The 16,754-nt window shown below is 49.6% G+C and overlaps 2 protein-coding genes across 4 annotated transcripts in view; both read left to right on the forward strand.

Moving 5' to 3' along the window:
• The window catches only part of LOC145337978 (putative transcription factor Ovo-like 1), a 46,774-nt gene extending 37,402 nt beyond the window's left edge, over positions 1–9,372 (forward strand). For all 3 annotated transcript variants that reach the window (XM_080182765.1, XM_080182763.1, XM_080182762.1), the window contains exons 2-4: positions 2,591–2,772; positions 7,454–7,640; positions 8,978–9,372. In XM_080182765.1, the coding sequence (XP_080038891.1) occupies positions 7,487–7,640; positions 8,978–9,273 (450 nt within the window). In that variant the 5' untranslated portion in view covers positions 2,591–2,772; positions 7,454–7,486 and the 3' untranslated portion in view covers positions 9,274–9,372. The remainder of the gene's footprint in view (positions 1–2,590; positions 2,773–7,453; positions 7,641–8,977) is intronic.
• A 5,935-nt stretch (positions 9,373–15,307) lies between these two features.
• The window catches only part of LOC145337974 (sorting nexin-32-like), a 33,567-nt gene continuing 32,120 nt past the window's right edge, over positions 15,308–16,754 (forward strand). Inside the window, exon 1 of the mRNA XM_080182753.1 lies at positions 15,308–15,392. Coding sequence (XP_080038879.1) covers positions 15,348–15,392 — 45 coding nt within the window. The 5' untranslated portion in view covers positions 15,308–15,347. The remainder of the gene's footprint in view (positions 15,393–16,754) is intronic.

Consider the following 16,754-nt stretch of genomic DNA (forward strand, 5'->3'; position numbering starts at 1 on the left):
TGTGTGTGTGTGAGAGTGAGTGTGCGTGTATTTGAATGACAATTCACACTTTTTATTTATTTACTTATATGAACGCTGTAATGAAACTACTGTGAAATTCCTCTAGTCACCATACTCGGGTGCCGTTCGGGTCAATGCACCCTAACCAGCACGCCTTTCGGACTGTGGGAGGAAACCCACACAGACACGAGGAGAACGTGCAGACTCCACACAGACAGTGACCCGAAGCCGGGTATCGAACTCGGGTCCCTGGCGCTGTGAGGCAGCAGCGCTGACCCACTGTGCTGCCTGTCCGTCAACTGCAAACGTAGAAAAGTTCAGAAAAACTTCCTTCAGCTCAAAAAAATTTTTTTTGTTTTGAGAAACCACTGTGGTTCTCACTTGGAGGGTGTTTTTTTCCCCCCTGCATTTTAATTCCCTCCCTCCTGCTGAGAAAGGTGTGATGGTATTTTTAGAATCATTTCCTGACTCGTGACTGGCTTTGGAAAAGGCCCCTTCCAGGTCAAAGGGGCACCGATGTGACACTGAAGGAACCGTTATAGACCTTACCCAAACTAAACCAAAAAAAAAATCATTAACCTGCTCTAGTGTGTTGGCAATGTCTCCCGCCCCAGGATCACTCTATCACTGCAATTTAATATCAAACTTGTTCCTCTGCACTTGGCTACAGCCTTGCAAGCACTGGGATAATTGATGGAGTTTCAGACAGTGTGTCTGTGGCGTTTGCTCCTGTGTTCCAGGTGTTTAAACTTGTTCTCCTCAGCTTGCAGACTCCCTCTGACTCTCCCCCAGATTAGCAAATAACTGTTGCCCCACAAAAATTCATCTAACCTTCAACCTTCCCCGTGCCCCGCCACAGCTTGTCTCTGAATCTGCCCCCTCCCTAGCCTCCTCCAGCCCCCTACACCCACCTCCCTATCTCTGTAACCTCCTCCAGCCCCCTACACCCACCTCCCTATCTCTGTAACCTCCTCCAGCCCCCTACACCCACCTCCCTATCTCTGTAACCCCCTCCAGCCCCCTACACCCACCTCCCTATCTCTGTAACCTCCTCCAGCCCCCGACACCCACCTCCCGATCTCTGTAACCTCCTCCAGTCCCTTACACCCCCTCCCTATCTCTGTAACCTCCTCCAGCCCCTACACCCCCTCCCTATTTCTGTAACCTCCTCCAGCCCCCTACACCCCCTCCCTATCTCTGTAACCTCCTCCAGCCCCCGACACCCACCTCCCGATCTCTGTAACCTCCTCCAGTCCCTTACACCCCCTCCCTATCTCTGTAACCTCCTCCAGCCCCTACAACCCTCCCTATCTCTGTAACCTCCTCCAGCCCCCTACACCCACCTCCCTATCTCTGTAACCTCCTCCAGCCCCCTACACCCCCCTCCCTATCTCTGTAACCTCCTCCAGCCCCTACAACCCTCCCTATCTCTGTAACCTCCTCCAGTCCCCTACACCCACCTCCCTATCTCTGTAACCTCCTCCAGCCCCCTACACCCCCCTCCCTATCTCTGTAACCCCCTCCAACCCCCTACATCCCCTCCCTATAACCTCCTCCAGCCCCGACACCCCCCCCCATCTCGGTAACCTCCTCCAGTCCCTATACCCACTCCCTATCTCTGTAACCTCCTCCAGTCCCTACACCCAGCCCCTACACCCCTCTCCCTATCTCTGTAATATCCTCCAGCCCCTAGACCTCCTCCCTAATTCTGTAACCTCCTCCAGCCTCTCCACCCATTCCCTATCTCTGTAACTTCCTCCAGTATTGATAGGCAGAGGGATCTGGGTGTACAGGTACACAGGTCACTGAAAGTGGCAATACAGGTGGAGGAGGTAGTCAAGAAGGCATACGGCATGCTTGCCTTCATTGGGTGGGGCACTGAGTTTAAAAACTGGCAAGTCATGTTGCAGCTTTATAGAACCTTAGTGCACTTGGAATATGGTGTTCAGTTCTAGTCACCACACTACCAGAAGGATGTGGAGGCTTTGGAGAGGGTACAGAAAAGATTTACCAGGATGTTGCCCTGGTATGGAGGGCATTAGCTATGAGGAGAGGTTGGAGAAACTTGGTTTGTTCTCACTGGAGCGACAGAGACCGAGGGGAGACATGATAGAAGTCTACAAGATTATGAGAGGCATGGACAGAGTGGATAGTCAGAAGCTTTTTCCCAGGGTGGAAGAGTCAATTACTAGGGGGGACACAGGTTTAAGGTGCGAGGGGCAAGGTTTAAGGGAGATGTGCGAGGCAGATTTTTTACACAGAGAGTAGCCAGTCGCTTCCTGTGGGTTGACCTTTGAGAAAGCTGCCCCAAAAGGTGACCCCAGATACAGATCCATCCAGAGTGGAGGGCAAGCTCTTGCAATGGTGTTGAAGGCTGAGCTGTAGTCAATAAATAGGAGTCTGACAGAGGTGTCTTTGGCGTTCCAGCGTTGATGGCGGTTCACCCACCCCCTTCTCAAGGGGCAATGAGGGGATGGGACTAAGTGCCGGACCTGGCCAGCGACAGACACATCCTGTGAATGAACGATAAAAGAAATCTCCCGGCTTCCTTGGGAGAAAAATGTTTGAACAGAATTCCTTCTTTCTGTAGACCCACTGGATATTTTCCATTGCAAAGAGGCAGAAATTGAGGAAGCCCCTCTCTGTGTATCGGTGGAGGAGAGGACAGAGAAGGAATCTGCTGATGATACGGACTCCAGCACTTCAACACACGATATCGAGAATGGGAACCGCCACAGTGTCCACCAAGGATTCGTGCGCTCCAAGATCAAGGTTTGGGCGACATTTATATTGAAAAGAAAAATTTGCATATCACTGCCACCCCTCCACCTCTCCAGCCCCTCTCCCCCCACCTCAGGACATCCCACAGTCAAACACAAACCCCCACCCCCCATTCATCTCTCCAGACCCCTAGACCCCCCCCTCCCCAAGGATGTCCCAAAGTGAAACACAGACCCCTCCATCTCTCCGGTCCCTCTCCACACCCCCCCTCACCCTGTCCCCTCTCGGGGCATCCCACAATGAACACAGACCCTTCTATCTCTCCAGACCCTCTCCACCATCCTTCCCATCCCCGCACCCGCCTCGGACGTCCCACAGTCAAACACAGACCCCCTCCATCTCTCCAGACTATCTCATAGAGTCATAGAGGTTTACAGCATGGAAACAGGCCCTTCAGCCCAACTTGTCCATGCCACCTTTTTTGTTAAACCCCCTAAGCTAATCCCAATTGCCCGCATTTGGCCCATATCCCTCTATACCCATCGTACCCTTGTAACTGTCTAAATGCTTTTTAAAAGACAAAATTGTACCCGCCTCTACTACTACCTCTGGCAGCTCGTTCCAGACACTCACCACCCTCTGTGAGAAAAAATTGCCCCCCTGGACACTTTTGTATCTCTCCCCCTCACCTTAAACCTGCCCTCTAGTTTTAGACTCCCCTACCTTTGGGAAAAGATATTGACTATCTAGTTGATCTGTGCCCCTCATTATTTTATAGATCTCTATAAGATCACCCCTCAGCGTCCTACACTCCAGAGGAAAAAGTCCCAGTCTATCCAGCCTCTCCTTAGAACTCAAACCATCAAGTCCCGGTAGCATCCTAGTAAATCTTTTCTGTACTCTTTCTAGTTTAATAATATCCTTTCTATAATAGGGTGACCAGAACTGTACACAGTACTCCAAGTGTGGCCTTACCAATGTCTTGTACAACTTCAACAAGACGTCCCAACTCCTGTATTCAATGTTCTGACCAATGAAACCAAGCATGCTGAATGCCTTCTTCACCACTCTGTCCACCTGTGGCTCTCCCCCTTCCTCAGGACATCCCACAGTCAAACACAGACCCCCTCCATCCCTCCAGGTTCTCTTCTCCACAGCACCCCCCAACCACACCTATCCCTCCCTGAGGAAGTCCCAAAGGAAAAGACAGATCCCTCCCCCACCTCCACCTCTCCAGCCCTTCTCCCCACCCCCCACTCTTCAGGCCTTCTCCTCTCCCTCCCCCCAACCACGACACAATGAAGGAGTTTTTTCTGAAGTGTCCTCCCTGTTGTAATGTAGGAAAGGCAGCAGCTAATTTACACACAGCAAGATCCCACACACACAGCAACGTGATCAGCACCCAGATCAGCTGGTTTTACTGATGTCGGTTTGAGGGAGAAATATTGGCCCCGGGACACCGGGGAGTTCCCCCCTGATGTTAGATTAGCGGAGTTGCGTGTTGTGATGAAGACTGTCAGAGAATACAGCAGGATAGAGAGAGGCTGGAAGATTGGGTGGAGAAATGGCAGGTGGAATTTAATCCGGACAAATGTGATGTGATGCATTTTGGTAGATCCAATTCAGGTGGGAGCTATAAAATAAACGGCAGAACAATCAGGAACACGGACACACAGAGACAGATCTGGGAGTACAGGTCCACAGATCCTTAAAAGTGGCAGCGTGGGTGGAAAAGGTGGTGAAGAAAGCATGTGGCATGTTTATCTTCATCGGACTGGGCATCCAGTATAAAAGCTGGTAAATTATGTTACAGTTGTATAAAATTTTGGTTAGGCCACATTTGGAATATAGTGTTCAATTCTGGTCACCACACTACCAGAAGGATGTGGAGACTTTGGAGAGAGTACAGAAAAGGTTTACCAGGATGCTGCCTGGTATGGAGAGTATTAGTTATGAGGAGAGATTGAATAAACTGGGATTGTTCTCCCTGGAAAGTCGGAGGCTGAGGGGCGACCACTAACCAGCACGTCTTTCAGACTGTGGGAGGAATCCGGAGCGCCCGGAGGAAACCCATGCAGACATGGGCAGAATGTGCGAACTCCACACAGGCAGTGACCCAAGCCGGGAATCGAACCCAGGCTCCTGATGCTGTTAAGATAGCAGTGCTAACCCCCTGTGCCACCCTACTGTCAGAGGGTCAGCGCTGAGGGAGCGCTGTGTAGAAGTTCATAAAATTATGAGGGGTATAGATAGGGTGAACATAAGAACATAAGAAATAGGAGCAGGAGTAGGCCATCCAGCCCTTCGAGCCTGCCCCGCCATTCAATAAGATCATGGCTGATCTGTCGTGGCTCAGTTCCACTTTCCCGCCCTCTCCCCATAACCCTTAATCCCCTCTCCTATCAAAAACCCAGCAACCCGCGTCTTAAAAATATTTAGCGAGGCAGCCTCCACCACTTCAACGGGCAGAGAATTCCAGAGATTCACCACCCTTTGAGTGAAGAAGTTCATAAGAACATAAGAACATAAGAAATAGGAGCAGGAGTAGGCCATCCAGCCCTTCGAGCCTGCCCCGCCATTCAATAAGATCATGGCTGATCTGTCGTGGCTCAGTTCCACTTTCCCACCCTCTCCCCATAACCCTTAATCCCCTCTCCTATCAAAAACCCATCAACCCGCGTCTTAAAAATATTTAGCGAGGCAGCCTCCACCACTTCAACGGGCAGAGAATTCCAGAGATTCACCACCCTTTGAGTGAAGAAGTTCCTCCTCAACTCCGTTCTAAACCGCCCCCCTTTTATCTTGAGGCTGTGCCCCCTAGTCCTACTGTCTTTTTTGAGCGGGAAGAGTCTTTCCACCTCTATCCTATCCATCCCATTCATCATCTTATACGTCTCAATGAGATCTCCTCTCATTCTTCTAAACTCTAACTAGTACAAGCCCAGTTTATTCAGCCTCTCCTCATAGCTCAACCCCCTCAACTCCGGTATCAGCCTAGTAAACCTCCTCTGCACTCCCTCCAAGGCCAAAATATCTTTGCGCAGGTGCGGCGCCCAAAAATGCACACAGTACTCCAGTTGCGGCCTCACCAATGCCCTATACAGCTGCAGCAAGACCTCCCTACTTTTATATTCAATCCCCCTCGCTATGAAGGCCAGCATCCCATTCGCCTTCCTGACCACCTGCTGCACCTGCAGGCTGGGTTTTTGCGACTCATGCACAAGGACCCCGAGGTCCCTCTGCACCGTCGCAGTTGGAAGTTTTTTCCCAGGGGGGAGATGACAATTACAAGGGAGCACAAGTTCAAGATAAGGGGGGAAAGGTTGAGTGGAGGTGTGCGGGGGGAAGGTTTTTACACAGAGGGTGGTGAGGGCCTGGAATGCACTGCCAAGAGAGGTGGTTGAGGCAGACACGTTAGCCACATTTGAGACTTATCTGGATAGATACATGAACAGATGGGGAACATAAGAACATAAGAACACAAGAAATAGGAGCAGGAGTAGGCCATCTAGCCCTTCGAGCCTGCCCCGCCATTCAATAAGATCATGGCTGATCTGTCGTGGCTCAGTTCCACTTTCCCGCCCTCTCCCCATAACCCTTAATCCCTTCTCTTATCAAAAACCCATCAACCCGCTTCTTAAAAATATTTAGCGAGGCAGCCTCCACCACTTCAACGGGCAGAGAATTCCAGAGATTCACCACCCTTTGAGTGAAGAAGTTCCTCCTCAACTCCGTTCTAAACCGCCTCCCCTTTATCTTGAGGCTGTGCCCCCTAGTCCTACTGTCTTTTTTGAGCGGGAAGAGTCTCTCCACCTCTATCCTATCCATCCCATTCATCATCTTATACGTCTCAATGAGATCTCCCCTCATTCTTCTAAACTCTAACGAGTACAAGCCTAGTTTATTCAGCCTCTCCTCATAGCTCAATCCCCTCAACTCCGGTATCAGCCTAGTAAACCTCCTCTGCACTCCCTCCAGGGCCAAAATATCCTTGCGCAGGTGCGGCGCCCAAAACTGCACACAGTACTCCAGCTGCGGCCTCACCAATGCCCTATACAGCTGCAGCAAGACCTCCCTACTTTTATATTCAATCCCCCTCGCTATGAAGGCCAGCATCCCATTCGCCTTCCTGACCACCTGCTGCACCTGCAAGCTGGGTTTTTGCGATTCATGCACAAGGACCCCGAGGTCCCTCTGCACCGTCGCCTGCTGCAGTTTTTCGCCACGTAAGTAATAGTCCTTCCTACCATTCTTCCTACCAAAGTGGACCACCTCACACTTGCCAACATTAAATTCCATTTGCCATTTCCTGGCCCATTCGCCCAGCCTATCTAGATCCTTCTGCAGACTCTCCACACCCTCCGCACAATTTGCCGTTCCCCCAATCTTGGTGTCATCAGCAAATTTCGACACCCTGCACTCGGTTCCCTCCTCCAGATCATCTATATAAATGGTAAATAGCTGAGGCCCCAGCACCGACCCCTGGGGCACCCCACTAGTCACCATCCGCCAATCCGAATAGCACCCATTGACCCCCACTCTCTGCCTCCTATTTGACAACCAATCCTCTATCCACGCTAACACCCTACCCCCAACTCCATGTCCCCTGACCTTCTGCAATAACCTCTTGTGAGGTACCTTCGATAGGACACGGTGATCGGCTTTGAGGGCCGAAGGGCCTGCTCCTGTGCTGTCCTTTGTTAGATCTGACGTGAACACGCGTGTTTTTCAGGTGACCAGTGGAGAGTGTCCAGATGTGAACTACATGTGTCATTTCTGTTCGAAAACCTTCCAGTACCAGCGCATGCTGAACAGGCACCTCAAGTGCCACAACGATGTCAAACGCCACCTCTGTAACTTCTGTGGGAAAGGGTTCAACGACACATTCGACCTGAAGAGGCACGTGCGGACTCACACGGGTAAGAGTGCGCTGGATCCCACCTTCATTCTCTCGCCTTTTAGTCTGTTTCTGAAATGCCGTGGACTGTGCACCTCAAGGTTTCTGTGCCCCCTCCCTGTCCTCAGACGGACCGCAGGGCTGATTCACCAGGTCCATCCTGCAACGGAAAGGGTTAAATCCCGAGGACAGGACGGGATTTGTGTTTCCCTCCAGTGTTGAAGATTGGTGGGGAGCGGGGTGGTGGGGGTCTTAAGATGATTCAAGGTCTCAATAGGATTCGAGGTACAGTCCGATTTAGTCTGAATTGGAGACGTACCGTGGTTAGCACTGCTGCCCCACAGCGCCAGGGACCCAGGTTAGACTCCCACCCTGGGTCACTGTCTGTGTGGAGTCTGCACGTTCTCCCCGTGTCTGCGTGGGTTTCCACCAGGTGCTCTGGTTTCCTCACACACTCCAAAGGTGTGTAGGATAGGTGCATTGGCCATGCTAAACTGCCCCTTAGTGTCCAAAGATGTGCAGGTTAGGTGGATTGGCCATGCTAAATTGCCCCTTAGTGTCCAAAGATGTGCAGGTTAAGTGGATTGGCCATGCTAAATTGCCCCTTAGTGTCCAAAGATGTGTAGGTTAGGTGGATTGGCCACGCTAAATTGCCCCTTAGTGTCCAAAGATGTGTAGGTTAGGTGGATTGGCCATGCTAAATTGCCCCTTAGTGTCCAAAGATGTGCAGGTTAGGTGGATTGGCCATGCTAAATTGCCCCTTAGTGTCCAAAGATGTGTAGGTTAGGTGGATTGGCCATGCTAAATTGCCCCTTAGTGTCCAAAGATGTGTAGGTTAGGTGGATTGGCCACGCTAAATTGCCCCTTAGTGTCCAAAGATGTGTAGGTTAGGTGGATTGGCCATGCTAAATTGCCCCTTAGTGTCCAAAGATGTGCTGGTTAGATGGATTGGCCATGCTAAATTGCCCCTTAGTGTCCAAAGATGTGCAGGTTAGGTGGATTGGCCATGCTAAATTGCCCCTTAGTGTCCAAAGATGTGTAGGTTAGGTGGATTGGCCATGCTAAATTGTCCCTTAGTGTCCAAAGATGTGCTGGTTAGATGGATTGGCCATGCTAAATTGCCCCTTAGTGTCCAAAGATGTGCTGGTTAGATGGATTGGCCATGCTAAATTGCCCCTTAGTGTCCAAAGATGTCCAAAGGTGGGATTGGCCATGGGAAATGTGTGGGTTACGGGGATAGGGCCAGGGTAAGATCCCCTGTCAGACCTGATGGGCCAAATGGTTGGGATTCTGTGATTCGATGAGTTGTAAGAAGGTGAAACTCTGCTAACACCGGTCTCTCCCTCTCTCTCCGAGCAGGGATCCGTCCGTACAAATGTCACCTGTGTGATAAGGCCTTCACTCAGCGGTGCTCCCTGGAGTCACACCTGAAGAAGATACACAGCGTGCTGCAGTCTTACGCGTACAAGGAGCGGCGCACCAAGCTCTACGTGTGCGAGGAGTGCGGCTTCACAGCCGAGAGTCAGGACGGGCATTTCATCCACGTGAAGGAGTCGCACCCAAACAGCTCCCTGCTGCGTAAATCCTCCAAGAAAATGGCGGCGGCGATGGAGGGCGCGCTCAGCTCGCTGCTGGACACCAGCAGCAGCACGTAACCGCTGACCTCTCCCCGCCCGCCCTCTCCGAGAGGCGACGCGGGCGGAGGTATTGGTGGGACTCGCGACTTTTTTTGCTGCGCCAATTCAGAACATCCGCAGGGGTGGGGGGGGTGGGTTTAGCAGGCAGAGGCCGGAAGGCCCACCCCCCGCCACATTCACTCTTCTGAAACCACCCACAATAATCTACCTCCGTGGGGGTTCTCACACCCGCCGGGGTACATGGCAAGGACACGAGGAGGCCGCTCAGCCCATTTCGCTATTTCCCGACGACCGCATCGCACATCTGTGATCTTTTCGCCTGCCCCCCACCCCCAACCCCCCTCCTCTAAGACCATCGATTGGAAAGCTTCCTCTCTCTCTCTCTCTCCCCCTGACTCACCACCCCCGCAAACCTCGGTTCACCAAGGAAGATCTGGGCTCCAACTGGCACTGTTCACGCCAGCCCAGGCGAGATATTCGACTGTGAGTGCATCACTGCCAGACCCTGCCTTGCACCCCCCAACTTGAAGTCGGACTGTTGACCTGCATTATCTCCACACAGGTCAGGACAGAATCTATCCGATCGGAGACACAATGGGAAGCGAAATGCACTTTTCCTTCATTTGGAGAACTCGGGAAAATAATATTCGTTGTTCATCCTTTTGCTGGCTTGAAAAATTACAAGAAAACTATTTTCTGGGGCAATTTGTATAGCTAGTTTTAAATTAACCTGGATACTTTTTCCACATTCTGCTTGTAATATAATTGGTGGAATTATAGTCTGGGATAAATCTGTGTCAAGTTTTTTTCTTCAGTGTTGTTGTTTAATATTAAAACTGGGACAATTTGCAACGGGTTATTGAAAAAGGAGGAATGGAAGGTACAGTGTACAGAAAATTTACTGAGATATTTGAGTCTGTATATAGATGAAAACATGACTCCCAGGACAGGTACAGCACGGGGTTAGATACAGAGTAAAGCTCCCTCTACACTGTCCCCCCATCAAACACTCCCAGGACAGGTACAGCACGGGGTTAGATACAGAGTAAAGCTCCCTCTACACTGTCCCCCCCATCAAACACTCCCAGGACAGGTACAGCACGGGGTTAGATACAGAGTAAAGCTCCCTCTACACTGTCCCCCATCAAACACTCCCAGGACAGGGACAGCACGGGGTTAGATACAGAGTAAAGCTCCCTCTACACTGTCCCCCCCATCAAACACTCCCAGGACAGGTACAGCACGGGGTTAGATACAGAGTAAAACTCCCTCTACATTGTCCCCCCCATCAAACACTCCCAGGACAGGTACAGCACGGGGTTAGATACAGAGTAAAGCTCCCTCTACATTGTCCCCCCCATCAAACACTCCCAGGACAGGTACAGCACGGGGTTAGATACAGAGTAAAGCTCCCTCTACATTGTCCCCCCCATCAAACACTCCCAGGACAGGTACAGCACGGGGTTAGATACAGAGTAAAGCTCCTTCTGTGTTGACCACTGTGCACAGGTGAATCAGCTATCCAGTGACACCTGCTGGTGGGACTCATGTGGTACAACAACCAGACAAATGAAGAATAAAGCCCAGGTTGTGGCTCCCTCGAACCTCACCCTCCTCAGAGAGCAGCTTCTTACTTCTGAAGGTGGAGAGGAAGAGGGTAGGTGTGGAGACAGATTGCCATTACAGAACTAACGCTGAGGGAGCGCCGCACTGTGGGAGGGTCAGTGCCGAGGGAGCGCCGCACTGTGGGAGGGTCAGTGCCGAGGGAGCGCCTCACTGTGGGAGGGTCAGTGCCGAGGGAGCACCTCACTGTGGGAGGGTCAGTGCCGAGGGAGCGCCTCACTGTGGGAGGGTCAGTGCTGAGGGAGCGCCTCACTGTGGGAGCGTTGGTGCCGAGGGAGCACCGCGCTGTGGGAGCGCCGCACTGTGGGAGGGTCAGTGCTGAGGGAGCGCCGCGCTGTGGGGGGGTCGGTGCTGAGGGAGCGCCGCACTGTGGGAGGGTCAGCGCTGAGGGAGTGTCGGTGCCGAGGGAGCGCCGCACTGTGGGAGGGTCGGTGCCGAGGGAGCGCCGCACTGTGGGAGGGTCGGTGCCGAGGGAGTGCCGTACTGTGGGAGGGTCGGTGCTGAGGGAGCGCCGCACTGTGGGAGGGTCGGTGCCGAGGGAGCGCTGCACTGTGGGAGGGTCGGTGCTGAGGGAGCGCCGCACTGTGGGAGGGTCGGTGCCGAGGGAGCGCCGCACTGTGGGAGGGTCGGTGCTGAGGGAGCGCCGCACTGTGGGAGGGTCGGTGCTGAGGGAGCGCCGCACTGTGGGAGGGTCGGTGCTGAGGGAGCGCCGCACTGTGGGAGGGTCGATGCTGAGGGAGCACCGCACTGTGGGAGGGTCGGTGCTGAGGGAGCGCCGCACTGTGGGAGGGTCGGTGCTGAGGGAGCGCCGCACTGTGGGAGGGTCAGTGCTGAGGGAGGGCCGCACTGTGGGAGGGTCGGTGCTGAGGGAGCGCCGCACTGTGGGAGGGTCGGTGCTATCTTTGTGTGTATCTCTCCCTCTGCCTCACTCCCTCTGTGTGTGTGTGTGTCTCTCTCTCTCTCTCTCTCTGTGTCTCTGTCTCTTGGTGTGTGTGTGTGTCTCTCTCACTTTTTCTATCTCTGTCTCTCTCTCTCTCTTTCTCTGTCTCTGTGTCTCTCTCTGTCTCTCTCTCTCTCTCCTTTAAGATGCTCCTTAACTCCGACCTCTTTGACCGAGTGTTGGTCACCTGTCCCCGATATCTCCCAGTGTGGCTCATGCTCAGATTCTGTCTGAGTTATGCCCCTGTGAAGCCCCTTGGGGTCGGTTCACTGGGTTACAGGTGCTAGATAAATGCAGGTTGTTGGTAATCTGCCTTGACGTTCCTGACCTTTGCCTCCTAACAGCTCCCAATCTTTGATTCGAGTTTGGGATGTCAGAGCGGACAGGTTCCTGGCTATCAAATCATCCTTGATAAGACAGAGTGCTGTGACAAGAGCAGGAAGTGTGCATAAAACAAATGTTATTTAAGATATTTCTACTCCATTCTCCTTCCAGAGCAGGGCTGACACCTTTTATACTTCATCTACATAAACAGGAAGAGGCCATTCAGCCCCTCCTCCAGCCTGTTACACAGGAACAGGTGGAGGCCATTCAGCCCCTCCTCCAGCCTGTTACAAGGAACAGGACGAGGCCATTCAGCCCCTCTAGACCCTGTTACACAGAAACAGGAGGCCAGTAACCCCCTCCTCTAGCCTGTTACACAGTAACAGGAGGAGACCATTCAGCCCCTACAGAGCCTGTTACACAAGAACACAAGGAGGCCATTCAGCCCCCCTCCGCGAGCCAGTTATACAGGAACAGGAGGAAGCCATTCACTAAGTCTATTTATTAGTGTCACAAGTAAGGTTTACATTAACGCTGCAATGAAGTTACTGGTCAATGAAGTTGGCCACACTCTGGTGCCTGTTCGGGTATACTGAGGGAAAATTTAGAATAGCCAATGAATCCAACCAGCACATCTTTCAGACTGAGGGAGGAAACCCACGCAGACACGGGGAGAACGTGCAGACTCTATTCAGACAGTGGCCCGAGCCGGGAATCAAACCTGGGTCCCTGACACTTTGGGCAGCAGTGCTAACCATTGTGCCACCATATCACCCTCATTCAGCCCCTTTCTCCTGAGACTGTTACACAGGTACAGGGGAATGCCATTTGGCCCCTCCTCAAGCTTGTTACACATAAACAGGAGGAGGCCCATGTGGGTATAATGGGGGTATTTACTTCAAGAGGTATTTACATAATGGGGGTATCTATGTGATGGAGTGTGTATATAATGGGGATATCTATATATATATGATGGGGTGCGTATATAATGAGGGTATATATGTGATGGTGGTGTGTATATAATGGGGAAATGATGGGGTGTGTCTATAATGGAGTTATCAATGTGATGGGGTGTCTATATCATGGCGATATATATATGACGGGTGTGTATATAATGGGGATATATATGTGATGGGGGTGTGTATATAATGGGGATATAAATGTGATGGGGGTGTGTATATTAATGGGGATATATATGTGATGAGTGTGTACATAATGGGGATTTATATGTGATGGGGCTTGTGGGGTGTGTACATATAATGGGGATATATATGTGATGAATGTGTGTATATAATGGGGATATATATGTGATGAGTGTGTACATAATGGGGATTTATATGTGATGGGGCTTGTGGGGTGTGTATATATAATGGGGATATATATGTGATGAATGTGTGTATATAATGGGGATATATATGTGATGAGTGTGTACATAATGGGGATTTATATGTGATGGGGCTTGTGGGGTGTGTATATATAATGGGGATATATATGTGATGAATGTGTGTATATAATGGGGATATATATGTGATACGTGTGTACATAATGGGGATTTATATGTGATGGGGCTTATGGGGTGTGTATATATAATGGGGATATATATGTGATGGGTGTGCACATAATGGGGATATATATGTGACGAGGGTGTGTGTATATAATGGGGATATATATATGTGATAGGGGTTGTATATCATGGGGATATGTATATATATAAAATGGGAGTTGTATATCATGGAGATATTATATATATAAAATGGGAGTTGTGCATAATGGGTGTTGTATATTATGGAGATATATATATAATGGGGGTTGTATATCATGGGGATGTATATATATAAAATGGGGTTTGTATACAATGGGGGTACATATATATATAATGGGGGTTGTCTACCGTAGGGTTATATATATCTATATAATGGGGATTGTATATCATGGGGATGTATATATATATAATGGGGTTTGTATACAATATACATAATGGGGGTTGTCTATCATAGGGTTATATATGTCTATATAATGGGTATTGTATATCATGGGGATGTATATATAATGGGGGTTGTGTATCATGTGGATATATATACATATAATGTGGGTTGAATATTATGGGAATATGTATATATAATGGGGGTCGTATGTAATGGGAGTTATCATCGGGATATATATAAGGGCTATATATAATGAGGATATATATACCATGGGGGTCTGTATATAATGGGGATATGTATATATAATAGGGATTGTACATCATCGGGACAGATATAAAATAGGTGTTATATATCATGGGGATATGTATATAATGAGGGTTGTATATGATGATGGGGGAGTTGTTCACAATGAGGTGAGGGAGTCAGGCGATGGCGCCATTTTATTACGACATCACGTCGTCTTCCGGCTCTGCGAAGCTCTGCTCCCTCCTCCCGCCAGCGCCGCCTCCCGGGTCAGCTGACCTCTTCAGAAGGCTGTCCGTCTGGAGGGTTCTCTCGGTTGAGCAGCGGCTCCGACTGAAAATCGCGGACACGCACGGCCTCGCCTCACACTATTGAAGGAACATTATTGAAAATAAAAGATAACGAATAAATATATATCTTCGCCTCACCTGCTTCCTCCGACCGCCCGGATCAGTCTGGGAGGGGTGGTTTTTGGGTCTTTCTGAGGGGAAAGCGGGCCGAAATATCAAGAAATAAATATCCCCCGGGGCAGCTCGGCGACGTGAAGGGAGAAGCTCAAATTAACCCGTTCCACCTTATGGAGAGGCGGGCTCACGCTTGATTGATGTGGGCGTTGACCAATGGGAAGCAGGCTAAGCGGGGATGACCCAATCGGAGTAGTCTGCGGCCTCCTGCCAAGGAAGCGTCGGACGGGACAAGAGGGATGGGTGATATGTAAAAAGTCGATGGTCCTCCTACTCCACCAGGCCGGGGAGCTTGTTGCGGAGACAAGCAGCGACCACGGAGGTGGGTGGAATCCGTTCCACCTTATGAAGGGGGCGGGGATCATTGATTGACATCAGGGATCGACCAATGGGACGCGAGTGAAGCGGAGTCGAGCCAATCGGAGCGGTTAGGAGGCGGGCTGCCGAGGAGGCGAGGGGCGGGCACCCGAGGGGAGGGAGGTGTCAAAATCCGCTGGTCCTCCCAGTCAGCCAGAGGAGTCCTCCTAGTTAGGCAGCCAGGTGGAGGTGGTCACAGAGAGACAAGTAGCAGCAATGGAGGAGGACAGCTCAGAGCTGTTTGAGGGCGAGGACTGCAAGGTAAGTCTCAGCAATAGAACAGAATCAGCAGCCTCACAGAGAAAAAAAATGCACCTTTTAAAACAAGGACTAAAAGATTTGGGGGGGAGAAAAACAAAACAACTGCTAATAATGCCTCTGCAGACATGTCTCTCTGTATTGTGTTATTTGAGAAGCTGCTGGGGATCTGATGTGGAGACTAATCTCTCCAATCTGAAACTTCTTTGGGTTATCATTAAACACCTCTTGGTTGTAATTTAAACCCCTGTTGCTAAGGCAGGGGAACTATAAAGACTGCCTTGACCCACCCCTTCCTTACTGAGCCACCACATAATTCACAAATCTGCTGTGATTTTTAAATTTCCCTTTCCAAATTTGCTGTGTAGATTTTAAATTTCTTCGTCCAAATCTGCTGGTTAGATTTTAAATTTCCCTTTCCAAATCTGTTATCTAATTTTAAATCTTGCCCCTTTTTTCCCAAATTTGCTGTGTGGATTTTAAATTTCCCTGTCCAAACCTGCTGTGTGAATTTCAAAATTCACCTTCCCTTCTTTTCAAATCTGTTATCTAATTTTAAATTTTGCCCCTTTTTCCAAATCTGCTGTGTGGATTTTTAAATTTCACCCACCAAATCTGCTGTGTTTTTTTTTAATTTCTTTTCCCACCAAATCTGTTTTTTTTATTTCTTTTTTCCACACATCTCCTTAGATTTTCAATATTTCTTTTTCCCACAAATCTCCTTAGATTTTCAATATTTCTTTTTCCCACAAATCTCCTTAGATTTTCAATATTTCTTTTTTCCCACAAATCTCCTTAGATTTTCAATATTTCTTTTTCCCACAAATCTCCTTAGATTTTCAGTATTTCTTTTTTCCCACAAATCTCCTTAGATTTTCAATATTTCTTTTTTCCCACAAATCTCCTTAGGTTTTCAAAATTTCTTTTTTCCCACAAATCTCCTTAGGTTTTCAAAATTTCTTTTTCCCACAAATCTCCTTAGGTTTTCAAAATTTCTTTTTCCCACAAATCTCCTTAGGTTTTCAAAATTTCTTTTTCCCACAAATCTCCTTAGGTTTTCAAAATTTCTTTTTCCCACAAATCTCCTTAGGTTTTCAAAATTTCTTTTTCCCACAAATCTCCTTAGGTTTTCAAAATTTCTTTTTCCCACAAATCTCCTTAGGTTTTCAAAATTTCTTTTTCCCACAAATCTCCTTAGGTTTTCAAAATTTCTTTTTCCCACAAATCTCCTTAGGTTTTCAAAATTTCTTTTTCCCACAAATCTCCTTAGGTTTTCAAAATTTCTTTTTCCCACAAATCTGCTGCCGATTTGCCTTGCCTTCTTTCCAAATCTGCTGGGTGAATTTTAAATGATAATTACATCTT

The sequence above is a fragment of the Carcharhinus amblyrhynchos genome, unplaced genomic scaffold, assembly GCF_965287045.1.
Source record: "Carcharhinus amblyrhynchos unplaced genomic scaffold, sCarAmb.v2.hapA scaffold_87, whole genome shotgun sequence".
NCBI lineage: Eukaryota > Metazoa > Chordata > Chondrichthyes > Carcharhiniformes > Carcharhinidae > Carcharhinus > Carcharhinus amblyrhynchos.